Below are 23,985 nucleotides of genomic sequence, written 5' to 3'. Positions count from 1 at the left end.
TTGTGCAGAGGGATGACTGTTGCCTTTCTCCATTCATGAGGCACAAAGCCTGTTCGGAGGCTACAGTTAAATAATTCTAGAGGCCCTGATAGGTCATATTTCATACTATTCAGAAGGCATCCTTGGATATTGTCTGGGACCACTGATGCAGTGTTCTTGGTCTTAAAAGACAGCATTAAGGACTTGTTCCGTAGTGATAGGAGGAGTTCTATTTGATGATATTTCCTGAGAAAAAGTAGAGAAGGAGAGAGGGGTAAAGTTGGAGCTGAATTTATCAGCCAGGAGGTTTGCTATATCTGCTGGCTCAGTACAGGTGGCTCCATTTATAATGAGCTCTGAATACAACTGTGTACTGGCTTTGAGGTTGCCGACATAGCTAAAGAATGCTTTGTGGTTGTGCTTGGCCTGGGAGGCTAAATTCACCTCAAATTTGGCTTTGGTAGACTATTTGTCCTCCGAGATGTTTGTTTAGTTTAATGAGAGTGCTTTTATCCTGCTGGATGCTGCACCTCCTAATTTCTGCCATGATTTCCTTCCTTCTGTTATACAGCCTATTGATTATGCAATTCCACCACGGTGGCTTGTTTTTGAGTTAGTTCTGCATTTCTTTATTTTGGGTACAGCTGCCTCTATGCAACTATTAACATGCAGGGTTTCTGTGAACAGTTCTGCATAGGCAGCAGCGTTACCAGGGTTTATGGGGGCTTGAAATTTTGCCAGATTTTCACTTAATAGCAGGAGGTTAGCCTTAGAATATTTCCTGAATATTCCAGGTTTAGCTGGGGGTCCAAGTTTATTTTTATTTCAAAGGACACCATTTTGTGGTTTGACCTTACCAGGGAAGGCATTACAGTAGGGGGTGTGTAGCACTCTCCCATATTAGTGAGGACCAGATCCAGTATGGTTGCACCCCTTGTTAGTGCACTGACTATCTGGTTCAGGGAGTTTGTGTTCACAAAAAACAGGAATCTATGTGCCCGTACATTTGGAGTCATACAGGATTTCTGGTTAATAGTGGAGTAATTAAAGTCACCCATGAATATGGCATTGGGTTAAATGGTTAGTGTTTCAAATAAGTTTAAATAAATGGTATGGGTTTCCCCGAGTAATACAGGGAGACCTACAGCTTGCAAGGAAGTGGTATTGGATTTTGCCTATGGTGATTTGAACATGGAGCAGCTCAAGTGTATTGTCCTGTTTGGCCAGCCTTGAAGTATATTTATTTTTGATGTAAACAGACACCTCCACCTTTAGTCCCTGTCTGTGAAGTAGCTGGCCTAAATGTGTGGAAGGCATTATAACCTTGTACTGCTGGTGTTCTTTCTGCTGCGTTAAACCATGTCTCAGTGACTGCACAGATGTCAGCATTCTCAGGGGTAGACAGCTTCTAGGGAGTGGAGCTTTTTGTTTAGACTCCTAGCACTGAGCAGTAATACCTTTAGATTTTCTTGTTTTAGATTTGCTATGTAGGCAGTACTTTCAGTCTGGCAAAAGGCACTAGATGGGAAGACAATGTTACAGCTAATATTCGAAAGCCTACAGGGGAGAGGTGCAGACCATTCCTGGTCAAGCAGTGTGCTCTGTTGACCATCTCCTTCCATGCTGACAAATATTGCACCTTAGAATGACAAGAAACTAAGCCAATTATTAAAGGAAATAATCTTTTGTTCATATTGTGGCATCATCCTTGGAAAAGGTAAAATGCTGCTCAGTGCTAGGCTCATACCAGCCTGGGACACATATTCCAAGAGCTCTATGATGTCCCTCTTCAACTAGTCTAGGGAGGAACATCTCAGGTCATTTACTCCCAACAGACTATGACCGAGTCATATGGGTAATCTTGCAGCATCTTGTGCAACATCTCACTTTCTAAGAAAGGTGGCACCAAAATACAAAACATTTTGTTACCTTCAAAAAACACTTTGTTGCCTTCATAACAAAAACTCCTAGTGCATGTTAAATACTAAAAACTAAAAATATATATACAAACATAGATATTACTAAGGGAGTTTACATCAGTTTTTGTGCCACCTGCTCTGCTTTTTATATTGCCAAAACTAATGGGCCCTTACATAAGAGAAGTTACCAACACCTTTATGCTACTAAGAGCAAAAATACAAGTAAAGCACTTTATCAACATTCCGTCATGGGTCCTGGTTATAAGAAAATTGTGTTTGTTATTCTGCAAAAGGTGGGTGCACTAGACTGTGGGGGTGACTGGGCGCCCTTAGTGGAAAAAAGGGAACTGTATTGGCAAGTTCTCTTAAATGTCACTACCCCCCCCCCAGAGCTTAATGAGTGCGCATCAAATCCATTTTAAAGTTGAAAACAGGTACTGTTCATCTTTTATCACAAAATATGTACTTTTTAGTATATAAACTAATTAATGTACTTTTTAGTATATAAACTAATTAATGCAGTTTTATTATTGGCATTAATATCTATGTTTGTATATATGTTTTGAGTATTTAACATGCACTAGGATTTTATTTGTTATGAAGGTAACAAAATGTTTTGTATTTTGGAGCCACCTTTCTTAGAAAGTGAGATGTTGCACAAGATGCCGTATAACATGCCTTGCTCTTGGGCACCGCCCCTCAAGGAACTGAGGTTTAGCTTTTTATGGTATTTAAAGGATGTGAGGTAGTGTATTTGTTTGTCTGATGATGTTTCTGTAGTACTGGAAAAGAAAGCGTTTACATTTGGTTTATTAAAATACTGTTTTGTGGCTTTGGAGCAGAGTTTCGTCTTTTTGCACTGTTATTTTTCACTGTTGGGCTTTGTTATTTATTTATTTATTTTTTTGAAAATATAAGGGGAAAAAGAAATGAATACCAACAATGGTAATAAGGGAATACCTTTCAAGTGAGGTAAAGATTTTAGGAAAAAAAACTACCAACTATGGTATGAAAAGATTACCAAGAAAAACTTTGGTACAAGACAGTAAGAGAGATAATATAAAACCAGGAAAATTCCAATGACGAAAAATACGTAAAGAAACTTTGATCAAACATTCACTAAATCCATCACGAGCTCGAGAAATAGCCATCCTGTCCAAACATGAAGAGCAGCAAAGGAGGTCTGAGGTATTGCAGTGGTCAGGGGCATTATAGGTAAGGAAGAAGCTAGAGAGTCTAGCCTAAAATCTATAGAAGGTGGCCAAATCAGATCCAAACACATCTGTTGAGGAATGAATGAAATTGACATCAGATCTGGCCATTTACATCTCTCACAAATGGAATTATTAGTGCTGACTACAAGTTCAGTATCTGTGAGCATAAGACTGTACACCATCTTAGGAGACCTAGTGCTAAAATGCTAGCAAGAGAGGCGAAACCAGCAGACCAAACTTCCATATTTCCCCAACGCTTAGGTGTTTAGAATAAAGAAAATTCAGCCAAGGGGAGGAACTTCCTAATTTGATCCTCTAGTGCTCATAGTATAAGAACACAGGATGACAATGGCAGGAGCTACTAAGGACAAGGTTATATTAAGGGTAGTATATTAAAGCAATAACTGACTATGTGGTGTGGGTATACTGAAGATTTACCCACGGTTGGTGTGGTTTAATCACGAGGGCGAAGCCTGAGTGATTAAACAAAGACAAAGGCAACCGTGGGTAAATCTTCAATATACCACAACCACGGAGTTGGCTACTGCTATTATACAATGACATTATTTAAGAAGAAAATACTTTTCTTAAATAATGTCTTTGTAAAACGGCAGATTACTGTTCTTCCACCGGTTGTGGTATACTGCTTCTTAGTTTTGATGTACTGCGCATGCGTATGGGACTTGTGATTCTACACATATACAGTATATCAATGCTTTGAAACTGAAGCAACCGAGAAAAGAAAGTCTCCGTTGCTCTGTTTTCTCTCCCTCACTTTTTTTTTTTTTTAATTGTAAAAAAAAAAAAAAAAAAAAAACAGTTTTGGGGTACTTTATACCAACGGAAAAAAGTCCGGACGACCAGATCTTTTTCCATTGGTATATTGTGGGATTTACAGTGGGCACGCTAGTTGGGCTGGGCCAATCAGCGTGCACGTTTTCGAATAGTAAGAGAGTCATTGTATAACTGTATATTTTACTGTGAAAAAAAAAAAAAAAAAAAGCAGCAAGGAACTGTGTAAGTTTCAATGAACTTTGCTACTTGTTTTTTTACTAAAGTAAGCCATTTAAAGTTTCACTAAAAACATACATATGTATGTGTGTATATAAATATATATCTATAAAACACACTCCTGCACAGATAAAGATATGGATATATATGCAGGCAGAAATTCACATGAATATTACATGACCCTGTCAAACTTTGGTAAACAGACCCACTTAAAACTGCTTTTCAAAAACCTGCCATGGGAGAACATGCGAACAACTACGAACTAAAAAAAAAATAATCACATTCAGACTTCCGAAAGAGTCATTTACTTCAAAAATTCATGCATCAGATTATTTTGGGAGCAGAAATCACAAATTATTATTTTTTCAAAGGAAAGATAAATTCCCTGTACACCATGCAATGATGCATGGTATATATTTTTTATACAGTTATACACCAATTTTAGTTAACATAGAAGCATTTAATATACTTAAATTACAATGAAATGAAACACTCATTAAAAGTTGATCTAAGTGGTTTAAGTGAGCTAGACAGAAATACTTCTGAAAGACTAAACAATTAGGCAGAACATTTAACAATTAAACAGCAATCAGAGATGTCAATGGACTAGATCACATATTTTTAGAAAGATGCAAGAACAATTACCTCTTTGGTCTTTCATTTCTCTCTCTGCCCCAAAATGTACCTAATGACTAGCTCCCTGTTCAGTGTGTAATCTGGAAAAACCTTAACATGACACCCTGTGTAATGACAGCTCCCTCAGAGAAGCATTTTGTTTTAGGTTGAAGGGATTATGTTGCCCATGCAGGGGGTCAAGAAGACGGTCGAATTATCATACAGGTGTCAAATCTGTTTTAAGTCCTAACTCTCCAGTGACAAGCATTCAATATGGTTTCACTATGTCTGAGCACAAAGTACTGAATGTATATTTGTTCCACCAAACATTATGCATCCACAAGTGTTTTTCCACCAAGAGTCACCTGGTTTCCCCCATCCAGAGAAAAGTGAAATCCATCTCTCTCTCTCTTGAACACTTTTTTATATTAGGCTGAACCCTGTCTCCAGGAGAGAGAGTCCCATCTCTGAACTAACTGATAGAGTTAGAAAAGAATACATTTAAAAGACATGTACTGCACAATGGTATATTTGTAAATCTGTTTAGGCCAAGAGTCAATAATATACCCAGGAAGGTTTTAGAAACCTGATTAATACTGCAACAGAAGAAACTATAAAGTAGTCTGCGATCACAATAAGCCTTTTAAAATAGGTTCTTCTTAGTAATGGAATCTTACTCTTCAACATAAGAACCAAACTTATTAAATGTATGTTGGACTGTATTCAGTATCATGGTTTTGTAAGCGTTTCTGCAAAATGCTGTTCAACAAAATTATAAAAAAACACTAGTACAAAGAATAACTATTAGTGAAACTAATGAAGCAGCTGCTTACATGTAAAACTTGAATCCATTTAGATCTGTGTTTGGTCTTGAAATACTACCTGAATTAATCTATTCATTGAGCTGTTCAACAATGAAACTGAAGTCTATAATGAGCATTAATATTTCTGTCAGCTGAATATTAAAAAAAAAATGCTGTAAAACCTTCTGGTTGGAGAAAAAAAATAAGAAAAAACCCCCCTGCATCAACAAAGCATTAGTTTAGGGACAAATGTAATGTTTATACCTGCTGTCTGATGAGCAGGTGTGGAAGTATATGAAGGCATTTGTCCTTTCACAGGCTGTGAATTTCGTTCCACAGTTTCCAAGCTCTGTGAACCTGCAATAAAAAGAAATAAAAACTATAGAAGACATAACCCAACCTTTACAAAAGGCCTAGAAAAAGGCTAGTACAAATAAGTTTATACTGAACTGCTACTAAACCACACTATAGCGTTCAAGCAACAATGTAACCAAAAAAAAAAAAAGACAGTATGAAAGAAAACGCTACTAGATGCTGGATGCCTCAGAGAAACACGAACACCAACAAGTAGTATTCCACAAATTTAATACAGAACTGTTTAAAATGATGTAAGATTACACGCTTTCATCCACATGCAATGTGGACTTCTTCAGAATAACATCAATTAATTAATTAGCCTTTTAAATATTCTTTTCGGCGCCAAAAGTTAAAAAATAAATAAATAAAAGCTTCATTTAAAGAAAAAGTGCATTTGTTTAAAAACAGTACGTTTCTATAAACAGTGCGTTTAAAATATGCATTTAAAATCACATGCATCAAATAATGCCCAATTTCCTTATTGTAATTCATAAAATGTAATAGGTTTATGTCTTAAATTTTATAATGTATTATAACACCTATGGTTCGTGCAATAATTTATTAATTCAATATTATAATTTAAATAATTCATCTCAATTTCATTACCATCTTTTGAATCAATAAATATACCAATATCAAATAAAATCAAAAAGGAAAATAAAAATAGAAATAAAAATAAAATCAAATTCATTCTTAATTTCTAGTAAATTATTCAGCACTCATTTTCAAAAACAAAATTGTGAAATATATTACAATCCATACAAGCATGTTCTTATGAATCCTACATATTAACCTGTAAAATAGGTTTTATTGTAATATAGTCATTTAAGCCAGGTTTATTTGAAGCGTCAGTTAGTATCTGCCATTTAACTTCCTTCAAGCCTAACAATGCTTTATAGTTGCCTCCTCTTTGTCCTTGCCTAACTCGTTCCGGGACAGCAAATCTAAAAACATGACTTTCCCCAGGTTTGTCTATATGTCTAAACAGGGCATTAGATTTATCTTTTCTTTTTATGGCATACAAGTGGTCATAAATTCTCCTTTTAAGCATTCTCTCCGTTTTACCTATGTAGAAGCTCGGACAGGTCATACATTTGGCCATGTGTATATATATATATATATATATATATATATATATATATATATATATATATATATATATAATATACCTGGTGTTACAATTTCCATACTGAAATGGAATTCTGGTCCTATTTATGTTTTCCAGAACAATGCCTTCATTTTCTAGTATGACTCGACACTGTCTACAGCTGCCACATTTTGTAGTGTGTCTATTCTGCTGACTGATGTTCCTGACCATGTTACCCCTCTCCAAAATAGTCTTTACATTTTTCCCCATTTTATATACAAACATTGGGGTATCTCCAACTATATTTTTAATTTCATTATCTGTCATAAGTATATTCCAATTCCTATGTAAGATCCGCTTTATTTAATTAACTTGGAATGTATATTCCAAAATACAAGCCTTACTGTACCTTTTATCCAATTTGTCAATCACGACAGTGGTTATTAACTATTCTCTTCCTAATACTGGAAAATATTTCTTACCCCATTCACCAACTACATATTTCTTAACACTGTTCAACAAGTGCAATGAGTACCCCCTAGCACTGAACAATGTTTTTATGAATTCAATTTCTTCAAGCATTTCTGAGTATGTGGACGTCATTCTAGTTGCTCGTATACACTGTCCTTTAAATATGTTTCTCATCATTTAAGGATGGTTGCTAGTATACTCCAAATAGTTATTGGAGAATGTATCCTTCCTGTGTACACGAGACTTGAATCAATTGGCTGTACTAGATATGAACGTATCCAAATACGCTATACCTTCTATACTGTAAGAATGTGTAAGCTTTAAGTATTCACTTGTTACTCATGTATGCAATGAACTCATCTATTTTGTGTACTGGATCTTCCCATATAATAAGAATATCATCCAAGAACCTTGAGTAATATCTTACATACTTAAAGTATTCACTTTTGAAGATGTTCTTAGACTCCCAATCTAGCATGACCAGATTTGCAAAAATGGGGGCGCAAGCAGCCCCCATTGCTACTCCTCTGGTCTGCTTGTAATATTCACCCTCAAAATATATGTAGTTGTGTTCCAGTACAATAGACACAAGTTCCATAATTAAATTAATTTGTTCCCATTCTAAACCTGAGTACTGCCCAATACTATTACAGAAACTTTCAAATCCTTCTTGTTTAGGAATGCATGAAAATAAGTCTATCACATCCACTGTACTATAAACAATTCCTTCCTTCCAAACTTCAGGAGTTAAATTGCCTAACAAAGCCCAAGAGTCCTTTATTAAATGAGGTATCCTGGAGTACATATGCTTAAGCCATTTGTCAATAGCAGTACCTAATGGAAATGTTTTTGAATGGCTGCCAGACAGAATAGGACGGAATGGAGGATCAGTAATACTCTTGTGAACTTTAGGTATACCTACTACAGTTGCTAATATTGGATGTTCTACCTGGAGGTATTTGTAGGTATCATGTGTAATACGTCCATCTAATAAAAAGTCTTCCAGGTACATGTCGATTCTTCTATATCCTATACAGATTTCATTTTTTTGATACTGTACTGTAGTTTCCTGACTCCTGTAACATTTTATACATCTTGTTCATATATTCAAATGAGTCATATAAAACCACACCTCCACCTTTATCAGGTTTCATCACCCTGTTATGTTTGCTTTTTAACTGTTGAATTAGCGGTGTTTCTTCGTCCGTGAGGTTATTCAATACTTTCTTATGTCTTGTACTGTTTTGTAAACAATATGTTTCCCTAGTGACGATTTTTTCATACACAGCTACACTTGGGTGTATAGGAGGGATATAAACACTTTTTTTCCTCATCCCATCCTTAATACCTGAACATGGTATGTTGTGAAAAAAAATGGCTAAGTTACTTTTTCTACGAAATAGCTTGATTTCAGTTAAGCAATCGACTATACGGAATTTTGTCTTTGGTATTATTACCTTTCGAGAATAATTTGAAGTACTCTTCTCCAACTGCATTGCTGGTGTAATTGTATATATTAAAGTTGTCCTTACTACATACAATACCATCCATACTCTTCTCGTCTACAACAGGTTCTGCCAATACATAGTTGTTACTACTCGTCACATCCTCAATAACCAACTATCTCCTGTTGTTCCCCCATTCCTGGTTCATAAAATATTTGCTCCCATTCCCGTCCATTCCTTCTCCACTTCCAGTTATTTTTCCAATTCTGCTGTGATGTTTGTTTCCCACCTATGTGAAAATTTGAATTTCCAACTTCAAAATGTCCATCCTGTGTACAACGCAAGTCCATCTATATCTTTATCATTAAAAACCTCAGTGTTTCCCCTTATGTTTTCTTTCCAAGGGTACACTCCATTGGACTTGTACTCGGCTACATCTCCATTTATCTTTTTGTTTTTCTTCGCTTGTATTGTCTGGGCTTTGTTCTCTGTTAATGTGTATGGTTTTGTATAAAGCTTTTCCCACTGATCAAATAATAAATCTTTTGTTATAGCATTATTTAATTTCTCCGCTTGTGTGGTGAGCTTACACAGTTTGTCATTTTTCTTAATTAAAAGGCGCATACAATCAAAACCAAAATTATTAAACAAACTGTCAAATTCTTCACAAACTTGATCATTCAAAAACACCCCCATAGGTATTTAAAAAAAATTAAGTCCCCTAGGAACTGGTTATCAAGATTACAATGAAGTCAAATACACGTGCATGCAAATGCTTTTGGAAATGGGTCCAGTTAAAAATGTACTGGACTTTTAAAACACTTTTTCCCTGCAGGTGCTGGATAGCAAAGTCTGATCATGCTGCAAGTGCTGGACAGCTGAATGACATCAAACCCAGCATCTTAAATCATTTTTCCCCTTGGAGTTTTTCACAGACCCTTTTCCTCCTTCACTGGCTCTTCTCTCATAGAGCTCAGACATCCTGAGCAAATCATTACTAGTTTGCACACCCAATTCTATGCACGCTCAACAAAAAATACAAATGGCCGAGTGTATTTTCTGAAATGTCTTATCACATGTAACAGGGGCATTGTATAAAGCATGTATAGTTAATGAGTTATTAACTGCCGTTTGGCTTATTTGTGAATATATTCAGTTATTTCCATATGTTTATTAACTTTTCAACAATCTGACGTAATGTGTAGACAAACATTTAAAGATGCTCGTGTGCATCACATACAGTTTAAACTATTTACTTAAAACATTTAATATTACCAAATGTTGCAATTTTAAAAATTAACCAGATTACATAAATCGCAAGTTTACATGAAACTGCATTGGATCATGTTAAAGGTCACACCATATGCAGTGCTGCCATGGTTTGAAAGAGTTCAGAGTTGCTTTTAAGAACTTATGAAAATATGCACAATTTCCATACTTGCGTTAAATTTAAAAACTGAGCACATTAAATTTGCACAAACATATGAAATGTCCTATTAAGATAAATAAAACTGCCACTTTGTACAAAGCACGTATATAATCTGAGATAAGATTTTTTTTTTTTTTTTTTTTAAACAAAATAGGATCTCAATGGCGCGATACTTTAAATATATTTATACATTTCATATTTATAAGAAATAAATGAAAATCTGTAATACAAACATGCAAATTATTTTGATGACAATTTTTTTTCTTTTCTTTTGTAAGCAGAGTTTACACTTGATGCACTGTTATGAAAAGTTGCTTGCAAAATCTCAAAAATTGCCACTAAAGGTATGCAGGAGGTGGTAAGAAGCAGAATTCTTAGACCTAGAGCTGTTGTGGAGTGAGAAAGGACAACATTTCAACAAATATAAAATCATAATCAGAAATTGTATGGAGAGCAAAACATTGGATAAATGTATTTTAACATTTATAAAAATGTTATGCAAATGAATACGCCATTTGGAATAACTTCTGGTCTGTGTGACAGTATAGCTCATGCACAACAAAATATTATTACAACTGCAGTAAGTCAGGCCACTTTGAGAACTTGGAAAACTGGCTGCAAAAACAAAAGCCACATAAAAGCTTCATTCTTACCATAAGTTAATATCTGCCTGGAGAATTCAGCCTTAAACCTACCACAACTGAGACAAACGGATGGAGGGCGGGATGGTTTGCAAAGAATAAATTCTCAAAGCACATCTAACATTACTATCTGCTACAGATAATTCAAGTCTTTTCTAAAAGTTGGCAGAGTCCTTAGCTGATCCTCTAGGATGGCCGATTTACTGAAGCATACTCTATCACTGCAGCCCCAAAGGAAGATACGGATCTAGAAGCAATGTATAGTACCCAATGCCCAGCAAATGTGCTCAAATGTGCACATAAGTCATCTAAAAATGCCTTACAGAAAAAAGAGGTATGTGTCTAACTAAATTAGTCTTAGGTTCATGGGTAGCTACTAGACATGTGGTCCTGGAGATCACTGAGGAGACTAACCCAAATTCCCAATTGCCCCAGTGCAGTAGACAAATGAAGGCTGAGGGACTCAAACTCTGTACCACAGGAAGTACCTTGTTTACAGTTCAGAGACAATCCTCTGCACCAACTGCCAGACAAATGAAGGTGATGTAACTAAAACACCAGTTAGTCACAAAGAGCTCAAAGAACATTTACTCTAGCAAGGAAATAAAGAGCAGACTAGTATTTATGAAGTCTTGGTCCCAGCCACATAATACCAAAGTTGACCATGGACAGCCATAAAATGCAGCAGGGACACTCTTGGTTAGAATAATCCCTGCAGAACAAAGGAAGTTTAACTGAATGATTAAGGTTACACTCAAGAGCAAACGTTGGCATAAATGATGGAAAAGCCCTCAAAGAAACCCCAAAACTCTAAGCAAAAACCTGTTGGCACCTGACTCTGTAAAATCAGGGAACGGTGTGGCTTGAAAGATGTTTTGAACCATGTCCACAGTTAAATAAACTTTACTACTTCTGGTACTGAACAAGAATGTCTTGTAGGAATCTGAACTGTAATATTGCTAAACTGATGTTGACTCCCAGCCAGGAAAACATTCGGAGCAGAAGACCCCTGTGCTGAAAGACACTGTCCCTCAGAGGTGACACTAGAAGCCAGTTATTCAGGTAAGAAGCAATTCTGATGTCCCACAGGCATGCATAAACCACCACTACTGCCACGCATTGGGTTAACACCTGAAGGATGGAGGTAAATGGCAATGACTGACTGATAGTGGCTAGCTCCTATTACAGGGCAGATGATCTTCCTGGATGCTGGTAAGCATTCCGGAAGCAGGAAAAAAAAAAAAAGAATTCTACTCGATAGACATGAGAGAATGGACTGCAGTGTTACCATGTAGGATGACTCTTCTGGAATGAAGGTGTTTAGGTCACCAAGATTTCATAATGGCTTAAAGTCCTGCATCTTTCTGGCCCCCAAGTATGCTTAATAAAAATCTTTGTCTGCTGAGACCTCCTGGATTGCTCTTTTTAATCACTTGCTTTCTCACTAGTACTTCTTGATTACATGTGTCATTGGTGCAAGATATCCATACAGGGAGAACCTCCCACAAATTTAAGATGGCAGGAATGGTGAGCACCTTTTTTATAGAATAGCTGGCATCTATGAGAGTGCAGAGACTCGCAGCAGTGACATTTCTGGTATATAGAGGAGGACAACTGACGCAGATTCTTGGAGCTGTGGGCTCTTCAGGACTCATACTCACACTCTAAGGACAATAAAAACTGCCCCCAGAAGCTGAAACAAAGTTGCTCTTTCTCCTTCATACCCTGGGAGCAGTTGCTTAATTTTAGGTCCAAAACAGCAAAAACCTCAAAGGGTACACCTATAAATGTCACTTTACTGTCTTCGGTGCAGGGAGTAAGATGCAACCAGAAGTGCTGACACATTGCCATGCCAAATACTGTTGCCCTCATAGTTCCTTGAGTAGCCTTAAAATCTGCTCAAACCATAAGCTGCTAACTGTGGAATATGTTCAAGCCTGATGCCAAGCTTCATTTTAAATAATCAGGCAATTCTTTTGCAGTACACAACAGTTTGAAAGGAAAGGTCCCAATGAAAAATAAAGTATATGAGATAATTACGCATACAAAGTTATAATGTGATGGACCCAAATGGTCTGCTTCCCCAGTCTGTCCAGAGCTGTAACCCTTATCCGAGAAATGGAGAGTCGGACAGTTTGGACAGAAATTTCTAACCTAGATGTGACTGCATATGTAGCTGGCCTGGAGCAAAACACTACTCCTGACAGCACAGTCTGCACAGGGTCTAAAGATTGTTTAACTTACCTGGACTTGAACCACACTGCTCGGATTATCCCGACCTGCATTCACTGCACTTACAATATCAACTGAAGACAGACAACACGGGGAAATGCCTGAGAAGACTGACAGACATCCTGAAGTCTCTTCAGCAGACAGAAGAGGTCCTGGGAAGGACAATTAACTCATCTGTTAAGCTTCACTAAAGTTAAGGTCATTCAGGGAAGAAGACAGGAAAACATGGATCTTTCATTAATTTTATTTATTTTAAGAAGCCAGCTTACTATCCAGGGTAATTTCTGAGAAAGGCAGGCAGATTCTCTTATGAAGTCTGCACTGGAGCAGCAGGGAAGTCTTCCATTATGCCCCTCCAGCACTGGTATACTCAAGTTAAGAGAGTCTGTGTAGCTTGGGATAGCCCTGATAATGCTAGTCTAGCCAATGTCCAGTGGGCATTGGAATTAGTACCAGAGCAGTCAAAATAAACTGAAAAAGCCAGCTTTTCAGACTACTACAGAGCTAGCATAAGCACACACAGACAGAGACAGACAAAGGCCACATTAGAAGCAGCTAATGCCAGACTCCCTTAAGGCAGAACAGAACTAATGTGCCAGCACAAAGTAGGGCATTCTGTTATGGGTACCAGGCATCAGCCCATTCAACACCGGAGAGCCTGATATTAGAAAATATGGAGTTCATAGGATGGTACTTTGGTAAATGAAGTGGAAAACTAGAACCCACTACATTGCTAGGACCAGGAGAGAAAGAAGCACACACATCTTATCCATCTTCACACCTCTCAAAGGGTGAAAATAGGGGAAGGGAGAAAATGTCTCGAGGTAAAGCTCAACAATGGCCTTTGCAAGCTCATCATAAGCTCTATTCATCAACGGTAGGAGGAAAATCTCCAGCCTGGAGGGAAAATAGCAGAAGTATCCACAAGCCTGTATGTGTAGACAATGCAGAAGAAAGAGGACCTGACACAGAACTCAGCACAATCTCTGAACAACCAGAAGCAGTGCGCTGAGGGGAAGGAATCCTCTAGAATAGTGGTTTGAACCCCTGTACCTACAGAAGATGTAGTTTTGATCTTAACCAATTTAGTATGTTCGGCTTTAATGACCTTCTGCTTAACAGGCTTGACCAATATGATAAAAATAGTTTAAGGAGAGAACCCAGATGCAGGACTGCACCCCCACCCACCCACATACCTGAAGACACCAGAAAACTAAGAGCCGCTGAGACTTTTCTTTATGCTTATAGTTTAACAAAATGTAAAAAGCTGCTTTCCTCATCTCCTTAAATTTGTCTCATTCAATTCAGTACTCTGACAAATGTTCTGGACCCATGCAAGTAAACATGTGGCTACTGTCAACATAAGCGACTTACTTGCCACCGTCACCAGTCACAATTAGGATAATGAGGAGACTTGATAGCAAAAAAGAGCTATAACTTTTGATGAACTAACACAAAAAAGAAGGTCATGCTTGCTAACTAATATTTACATTTACATCTTCATACCGGTTACATGAGTGTGCCAGGCTCCAAGAAAAATGAGGCAACAGAAGAGAAGAAAGTGTAGAAAGTTTTCAGACTACATTAACTTTTCACAAAAAGGCATACTGAACATAGAGAACTATACGTTTGCTAAAAGACATTAAAAGTTCCACTAAGAAATCATGCTAACCAGGGAGTAACATAGAATAATCGTGTTACATCTGAACATATATTGTCAGTTAACCCATCTTGATCCTAAAAAGGAGTCTACTGTAACAAATATGTTATATCTTTTCAAATAAATTGTATGTGCACTCTATATTGCTATGTCTTTACATATCTGTGTCTACCTGTATGTGTACTTCATACTGCTATGTCTGTATATATCTGTATGTGGAGCTTTTCTCCCTGGGCCTCCGCTGAAAACAGGTTCTGTTGACTCAGTTGGACTGTCCCGATAAAACGATGTCAAATAAATAAATTTTGAAGCAAAACACATATGGAGACCAATATATTACAAAATTATAGGGGTATGCAGAACAATCAGAAACACTCAAGTTTCCAGCTGAGATGTTACTTGTCCACAACATCCCTGTTGTAAGAGTGCCAATTGTAAATGCAAGATGCAAACTGCACAGACAGAAAAATAACAGCAATCTACATTTCAACAAACAAGATATCAACTTCAAAATGCTTGCAAACTACCTAAAAATCTGTATGAACTTTCATTCATATTCAACTGTCATCCTGTCACCCGCTACTATAAATTATTTAAATCCAACTTCATTTCAGTGTTAAGTTAAAACTTTCACATACAAAAATTTGTTTTGTAAGGAGAATACAGTGCAGTTGTGTAGGTAGGTTTACCATAACAGTAGATATTTGAATTATCACTGCTGCAATTTCCTTAACCATATATATGGGTTATACCCCAAGAATACAACAGCTGGCCAGCTTCCAAAGCTTCAGGGCACCTTCAATGTACCCAGACTGTCAGGAAACTAGAGCCAAGCTATCAAGACAAGTTTGGGTGCAAAGCCCTTCAGAGCTTTCCTGACAAAAAAGACGGAGTCAAAGCCATGAAAAGACAAAGCTAGGAACAATAAAAATAAAACGGCAAGCCCACTGCATAAAAAGCACACCAAAAAAACAAGAGGATGGACGAAGGTGTAGAATAGTGTGTGCTGTACCTTTAAGAAGTGTTTCAAGGACAGCATGTGCTTATAAATAGAAAACACGTGCTAGCTTCAGTGCCATTTTGAGAGTGTAGCCAGAGTAGCCAGAGTGAGCATGTTTGAGCAAGATAGCTAGTTTGTTTATAACTTTATCTCTTAGTTATTAAGGCTCAATCCTGATGTGTTTGTACATAATAAAGCTGCCTTGAACAGAACCCACAGATGTCAGTCTATTTTATCCTGACCAGATGAGCGGCATGGCGTCAGAACCAGGATCCCAGAGACTGCTTTTCAGAGCTACGAGGTGCAGAATTAACAGTGAAAGTAAACTAAGAGAACAAAGTACAAAAAAGGGCAAGAAATTAACCAAAGGTACAGAAAACTTGCACAAAAGATTTATTTATTAAAAAAGATAAGAACTACAAGGGCACAGACCACATTATTAAGCAAGCAAGAGGCACAAAGAGTTTGTTAGACAAAATGTTTAAAATTAAGACATTTAACAAAACAATTATCAGAAAATTACACAAGAGGTTTGGAATTACCTCTGAACTGCAAAACGAGCATGTTTAGAGTAAAACAAGCACAAGGAAAATATAAAGGGCAAGAAAAGATTAAACAAACAAAACTAATATAAATGGGTAAAAGGACACATTAAGCATAAATAAGGCAAGGTGACTGCATTTTTGTTTTGGCAAAGTACTGTGTTTTGGCATAAATCACTGTTTCGCATTAATTGAAGCTATTCAGGGCATGACTAGAGTTATTCGAAGTATCTCAAAGCGTGTAAAAGTGCTTACAGTGTGTGCTTATTACTATCCATTTATTCTGAAGAGTGTGTGTGCACAATACAACAATTTCATAAACTGCAGTCAAAATACTGCCATTTTGAAACATTTATTGCGCTGGGTGTGTCTATTTGCAGAGTGTAGCCATTACAGAGTGTTTCTTGCACTGTACAGAGTTATTTAACAAAGTACAGCTGTTTTGCGGAAAGTTTGAGTGTGCTGTGTACTGTTTATTTGCAAAGTGCAATCACTTCAAAATTTTTTACTCAGCTTCTGCACAGTTTATTCACATAGTGCAGTTATTTTGAAATGTTTCTTGCACTGATAAGAGGCAATTTCTTACAGTACAGTGATTTCAAGAGTATTCTTGTGCCTAGGAGACTTATTTCACAAAATCTCAGTTATTCACAGGCTTGTGCTATTGGGCATAGTTACAACAATGGCATAAGTGTGCATGTTTGCAGTTACCAGTGGACTTGGGTTGCATTGTGTTTTACTGTAATTTGTTGGCATGGCAGACTGATTTCAGAAACCATCACCACTTGTATCTGATTAGAATATTGCAGAGAACTGGAGAATGCTTGAGCAAGAGTATATTTTTATACAAGCAGCTTATTCTGACAAAGATACAGGCACCAAAGCATTCATTCTGGTAAACCTAGCTGGGTAAGAGGCTATTGAATGAGACTGTTCGTTTGTGTATGCACCAGCAGTATATGAAGGAGAAGGGGAAAACTGTCATATTGTTCTACAGGCTGAATCAAGGGAACACAAATTCAGGGAAATGTGCAACCCCCAGACAAATATTACATTAGACAGGCATTTGTTTTACACAAGACATCAAAGGCAAGGAAAAACTTTTGCAGCTTATATTACTGACCTGAGAAACAAAGCTAAAGCTTGCAGGTTTGGTGACTTAAAAAGATGAGTTAATAAAGGAGAGATCTGTGTGTGGTACTAATAGTGCTGCAGTGAGAAAGATTTTGCTTCATCGTGACAGTGATTTAATGCGCAGCAAAGCTATTGAGATTTGTCAAAGCATGTATGCTTGCAAGTGATAAGAGCATGGTTTCAGCAGGCTCCAGAACAAATGTAGACAACAGGCAATATGTGGCTAGCAGAAGCAGGCCTAAGCACATGACAGCTATAACCCCTGCGGGTGTGGAAGGTCAAACCTGTAGATTTTCAGCCAAGTTCCAAGACTAGTTCAGTGAGAAGGACACGCTCAAAATAGTACAAGGGTGAGTCAACAAAACCCAAATCACGCTTTATTGTTAACTGTTGCAACTGTGGTACCAATCAGGAGTCTAAAATAGGGTTACCACCTGTCCCACTTTGCCAAGGGCAGTTCCTCTTTGAGCATTTGTGTCCTGCAAAAAAAATGGCAAATGTCCTGAGATTTTAGGACAAAATTATTTCCTATATTTTATGTAATAGTTGCATAAAAAAAGAAGTTTATTCCATCTGTATTGTTGATCCTCGTTCAGTCATTACGCATGAGTATCGGTTCCGAGCTCGGAACAGAGCCGGCCATTTTCCAAGCTCGCGTCAGCTTCAAACTCTCGAGCTAAACTCTTGCCCACAATCCCCCTCTCCCTGTTATCTCAGATTGAGTTCGCAAGTTAAAAAAGGTAGAGGCTACCTCTGGTCAAATAACCTAAGAGAACTGGATGGTGAGATCCACTAGAAACCACAGGAAGAGGAAGGAGAGGGGTCGTAATGACTGAACGAGGATCAACAATACAGATGGAACGTTATGGTAAGATATAACTTCTTTATCTGATATTGTTAATCTTCATTCATTCCTTACGCATGGGACAGAGTCCCCAGCTACATCCATTCCTGGGAGGCTCTCGTGGAAGGACATTCCTGAGCACAGTGGAACCGAAAGATGCTCTTCCACTGAAGGCCAAATCCAATTTGTAATGATTAATGAAGGTATGAGGCGTAGCCCAAGTAGCAGCTGCACAGATGTCACATAGAAGCTCTGGCATGGAAGGCAGCAGAAGTTGCCACCGACCTTGTTGAATGAGCTTTCATGGTATTAGGCAACAAAATATTACATTGTGTTTAAATAAAGGTCACACAGTCCTTCAACCATCTAGCTAATGTGACCTTAGCAACAGCAGATCCTAATCTAGATCCAGAAAAGGCCAAAAATAACTGGTCAGATTTACGAAAGGGTTTAGTCCTGTTTAAGTAAAAAAACCGACTTGCCTGTGTATATTCGAAGGTATGCAGGCAATACTCTCCTCTGTTTGAATGGTTGGGAAAGAAAACTGGCAATTCAATGGCTTGATTAATGAACATTTCGGAGATCACTTTAGGCAGAAATGACGGATTAGTTCTCAGAGACACTATCTCTATGAAAAATCAAGTAAGGGCTCTTGATACATAAAGCTTGAAGTTCAGAAATACATCTGGCAGAAGTAATAGCAACCAAAAAACAAGGTTTTCCATGACATACTTGAGGTCGCAAGAAGAGGCTGGTTCAAAAGGTGTCATTGTCAGAGCTTGTAGAAGTAATGATAAATCTCATGGTAGAATAGGTTCTCTAAAAGGTGGCTTCAGATGATTCACACGTTTTATGAAGGTCTTGCACAATTTATGGGACATAAGAGAGGAATCTTGGACACCCTCATGAAAATTAGAAATTGCAGCCAAATGAACTCTAATGGTAGAGGCAGACAGACCCGACTGAAACAGGTCGGCCAGATAGTCTAGTATTAATCGACACTGGTGCTGAAAAGGGGTCTACTTCTTTATCTTTCAGCCAACAGGTAAATCTTTTCCACTTGCTTATAAGTAATTCTAGTGGAGGACTTATGAGAAGCAATGAGAATATCACGTACTGGTAAAGAAAGATCATTCTGCCTGGCAATCAAGGGAATTGGAGTAGTCAAGCCGTTAGCTTCAGGCTGTTCAGGTTGGGATGAATCGGGTTCTGTGGGTGTGAGATCAACTCCGGGATTGGATGGAGAGTCCATGGACGATCTAGTAGGTTTGGCCAAAGGAATGGGAACCAAATCTGTCTTGGCCAATGTGGTGCTATGAGAATTACCTTGCTCTTCAACTGCCGACCTATCATCAGAAACTGGGGAATGAGAGGAAAGGGCGGAAATGCGTAGAGAAGGCCAGAGGGCCAATCATGGACTAGAGCATCCCTGGGTGACTGTCGCGGAAGGGGAATCAGGGCGAAGTAGTTGCTGCATTTGTAGTTGGTTGGGGATGCAAAGAGGTCGCAGTAAGGACTGCCCCAGCGGTGGAAGATCTCCGCTGCTATCAAGGGATTCAGGGACCACTCGTGAGGTTGAAGAATGCACCTGCTGAGTCTGTCTGCTATCACTTTGGAACTCCTGGGAATGTGCGTTGCTAGAAGAATACGGCTGGTAGCCATTGCCATATCCTCATGGCCTCGCAACAAAGGGGGTAAGATTTGGTTCCACCTTGCTTGCTGATGTACCAGACCACTGCCAAGTTGTCTGATTGAATCGCAATTGTCCCAGACGGCAGCAGGGGATGGAATGTGCTTGCAACGCCAGAAGCACCGACCTCAGCTCTAGAACATTTATATGCAGATGGGCATCCAGTTGGGACCAAGTGCCTTGGACTGTCTGTCCCCGACATAGCCCCCCCACCCAATCAGGGAGGCATCCGTGGTCACTGTGGCCTTGGGTTGCTGGGGGGGGGGGAAGGGGCGTGATCACTGTGAGAGGTTGTGTGTCATCCACCAATTTAAATCCCGTTTGCACCTGTGGTTACTCGAATCATGGCTGAAAGAGAAAGCTGAAAGGGATACCATTGGGTGAGCAGTAGCCACTGTAAAAGCCTCATGTGAAACCTGGCTAGGGGAACAATGGTGATGGAGGCTGACATGGAACCAAACAGCTGCAGAACCGAGTGAGCAGAGGATTTTTCCTTTGAAAAGATTGGAATTAGTTGTTGCTTTATCCTTAACATTCTGTGCTCTGGAATAGCAGCTCTGCAGTTTTTTTGTGTCCAAGATAACCCCCCTATGAATTCTGTCAACTGAGATAGGATTTCTGCCAGTTTATGGTTATGCCTAGCCTTTGAGCAGCGGGGAGAGAGTATACCAGGGCTTTTTCCAGTAGATGTCTTGTGGGGGCAGAAATGAGCCAGTCGTCTAGGTATGGAAACACCTGAAATCCTTGAAGTTGCAAGTGAGCTGTGACAACTGCCATGCACTTTATGAAAACTCTGGGGGCTGTAGAGAGTCGGAAGGGCAGTACTCTGAACTGGTAGTGACTGGCTCCCACACAGAAGCGCAGAAATCTTTCTGATGGCCTGTCTACCTTTATGTGGTAGTACGCATCTTGAAGATCTATAGAGCATATCCAATAGTCTTTTTCCAAAAGCGGGAGGATAGACTGTATAGTGACCATCTGGAATTTTTGTACTCTCTCAAACTTGTTCAATACACTGAAATCCAAAACTGGTCTCCAGTCCCTGGTTTTCTTTGGCACCAAAAATAGTCTCGAGTAGAATCCGGATCCTATCTGGTCTGGAGGGACTATTTGGTTGACTCTTTCTTAGCAGCTTTTGTACCTCTAGTGCTGTTTCTTCCCTTTGACTGGGTGGAACGTTGGGAAGATTTTTTGAAGGGATGGGACAAAGATCGAAGGGGATATGATAACCTCTGGTTATGATCCTTTGTACCCAAGAATCGGTGGTGATGTTTAGCCAGGCAGAAGGGTACAAGTAGAAACGTCCCCCAACCACCTCCACAGGAAAGGAGTTGGGCTGCTCTTCAGGAGCGCTGGTAGGATTGACCAGGGAAAGAATCCCTGGAACCCTGGTTATGCGGTCCCCCTCTTCCCTGAAAGGAGAGTCTTCCCTGTGAGTTTCTCCCTCTGCCTCAGGGGGAGAACTCGGCCTGTGCGTCACGGAAAGGACCCTGAGATTTCTTGAACCACATCTTCCCACTCTTGGTTTCGGGAGAAAGCACGTTGAGGGGAAGAATAAACAGACACCTATGGCAGAAAAGGTCTTATCGTCCTGTTCACATCTGGCCAGTGTGCCCTTAACTTTGTGCCCAAACAATGAGGAGGGCTCAATGGGGGCATTAAGAAAGGAAGACTTAAAAAGGTTCCGCGAAGTTGCACAAGCTCATTCAGGCGTGTCGTCTCAAAACCGCAGCTGAACCCGCCGCTCTAGCTGCTCCTTCTGATGCGTCAGATATCAATCTCATAGAGGAGTTAGATATAGACGAACCAGGAAAGTAGTCAAACAATACAAGGACGACCAAGACCACAACTTTAATTACAACGATAATCCAGTAATTACATTAGATATTGCAAAGCGCTTTTCCTCCCTTACAATGAAGAACTTCTTCAGGCAAACAATTTAAGACAATCAGTGCTGTTTAAATACATTCAGGACCCTCCCCTGACTAACACTAATTAACATAATTAATTCCTTTCATCTATATTAAAAGATAAAATGTAAATAAAGGTTACGCTTTTCACTAAAATACATATGTTTCATAGACAATACATATATTACATAAAAAATCATTCACGAACTGTGTAACTGTTCCTCTAACAATACTAATTTTTACAAAGAATTTATTTAAAACACAATAAGAAAGATTATTAACCAATAATATTAAAAGTGGTGGTTAAAAACAACTTTAAAAGCTTTTGAGCACGACTTCATACTACAGTGCCGAAGTGGTTGTCGGTGCCAAAGCTGGAACTGACAAAATTGGAGTCAACAATAAAGGCCTCTGTTCCGAGGAAGATCTCGGAGCCGATGCAGTCAAGGTCTTTGCCAACTGAACGGTCACTGCCAATACAGTGGTAATGGTCTGAACCGAGGAGCCCCTCGGTGCTGATATGTAGAAGGCTGCAGGAGAGGACGGAGCCGAAGTCACTAATGGAGCCGAAGGCCTCGGTGTCGAAGGTCTGGGCACCGAAAGCACTGGGGCTGACAGAGCTCCGGAGCTGAAATTTTTGCCTTTTTAGGTTTTGGTTGCTGAGAGTCCCCAGCCGGGGACGAAGGCAAGGATTTAGCCTTAGTAGAAACATCCATTTTCTTATGGGCTTTAGGAGGGGTTGAGACCTCTGACCCAGAAATGCCTCTGAAAAGGGAGACTTTAGAAGTCCCTTCAGTATCAGCTTGTTTTTCCTTTCTAACAAAGTTCTATTAGAAAAGTTCTCACAAATAGTACAAGGTGGTTCAACAGACAAATGGGAAGCTCCCAAACAATAAACACATAAAGAGTGTGTATCAGAAGTAGGCAGTTTGTGTCCACAATCAGAACACGCTTAAACCCCGGACTACCCTTTTTATCTGCCATATTAACAAATAGAAAAGTACCAACAATGGTACAAGAGAGTACCCGAAGGTATGAAAGAGAAAAGGATTACCAGTGATGGTAAGGAGAAAATTATCTCGCGGTAAAAAGGGTAAGTAAAGGACAGAAAAAACCTGAGGAAATTATGAACGCTAGATGCGACAGGGCAAGAGACAGTAAAATATCAACTTTTCTGACAGAAAACTAATTTGTAAAGCAATTAAACAACAACTGACTGCACTTAGCTCAAGAGAAGTAGCTTGACATGACTGGATGGCAACGTGGCAAACGAAATCTGAGGTAAAAGGGAGAGGGGGATTGTGGGTACGAGTTTAGCTTGAGAGTTTGAAGCGGTTCCGAGCTTGGAAATGATACCCATGCGTACAGAATGAACGAGGATGAACAATATCAGATCAATTATTCTGTATCTGAAACACCTAAATGTTATAAGAAACAGAATAAGCAACTAAAATGCTACAAGAATAAGCTTTTATTTAGGCAAAAAAGTAAAGTTCTGTCCTTGGTAGTGGCAGTGGGTATGTTTCACCCGGCAAAATCATTTGTAACAAAAATGTCCCACTTTGGGCATTTGAAAAGGTGGCAACCCTAGTCTAAAATTGAAATGTGCTTCGCATTTGGTCAGCAATGACAAATGTAAAAAGATAGAACTATTTTCAAAAGTTTTGCAAATCAACTAAACCTCACACAGTTATAAAGAAGGGTCACTTAAAAAAAGCAAGTTGATCATATAGAGAGCTGCAACTCTTTCTACGTAGATGGTGCATCAATAATTGGTGAAAAGATTGTTGCAGTAAATTTGCTGGCAAAGAATGAAAGTGTTTTGTACTGTCAAGATCAATGGTAAATCCACTGAGCTCAAAGTAGACACTGGTTCAAAGTGTAATGTTATGTCAGCAGACACACTTGCTAAGGCGAGAGCTGGTGAGCAACTTAATGTGGCCAGTTCTGTGAAACTTTATGCTTATGGAGGTGAAGAAATTCAAACCGAAGGCTCAGTAGT

The 23,985-nt window shown here is 38.8% G+C and overlaps 1 protein-coding gene across 1 annotated transcript in view; it reads right to left on the bottom strand.

The window, feature by feature from the left end:
- Nucleotides 1-23,985, bottom strand: part of LOC122807566 (TM2 domain-containing protein 3-like) — a 588,231-nt gene that overhangs the window by 491,076 nt on the left and 73,170 nt on the right. The window contains exon 2 of the mRNA XM_044078479.1: nucleotides 5,806-5,898. Coding sequence (XP_043934414.1) covers nucleotides 5,806-5,898 — 93 coding nt within the window. The remainder of the gene's footprint in view (nucleotides 1-5,805; nucleotides 5,899-23,985) is intronic.

Source organism: Protopterus annectens, chromosome 7.part1 (assembly GCF_019279795.1).
Source record: "Protopterus annectens isolate FY-2018-M chromosome 7.part1, PAN1.0, whole genome shotgun sequence".
Taxonomy (NCBI): Eukaryota; Metazoa; Chordata; order Ceratodontiformes; family Protopteridae; genus Protopterus; species Protopterus annectens.
This window is presented reverse-complemented; position numbering and strand designations above follow the sequence as displayed.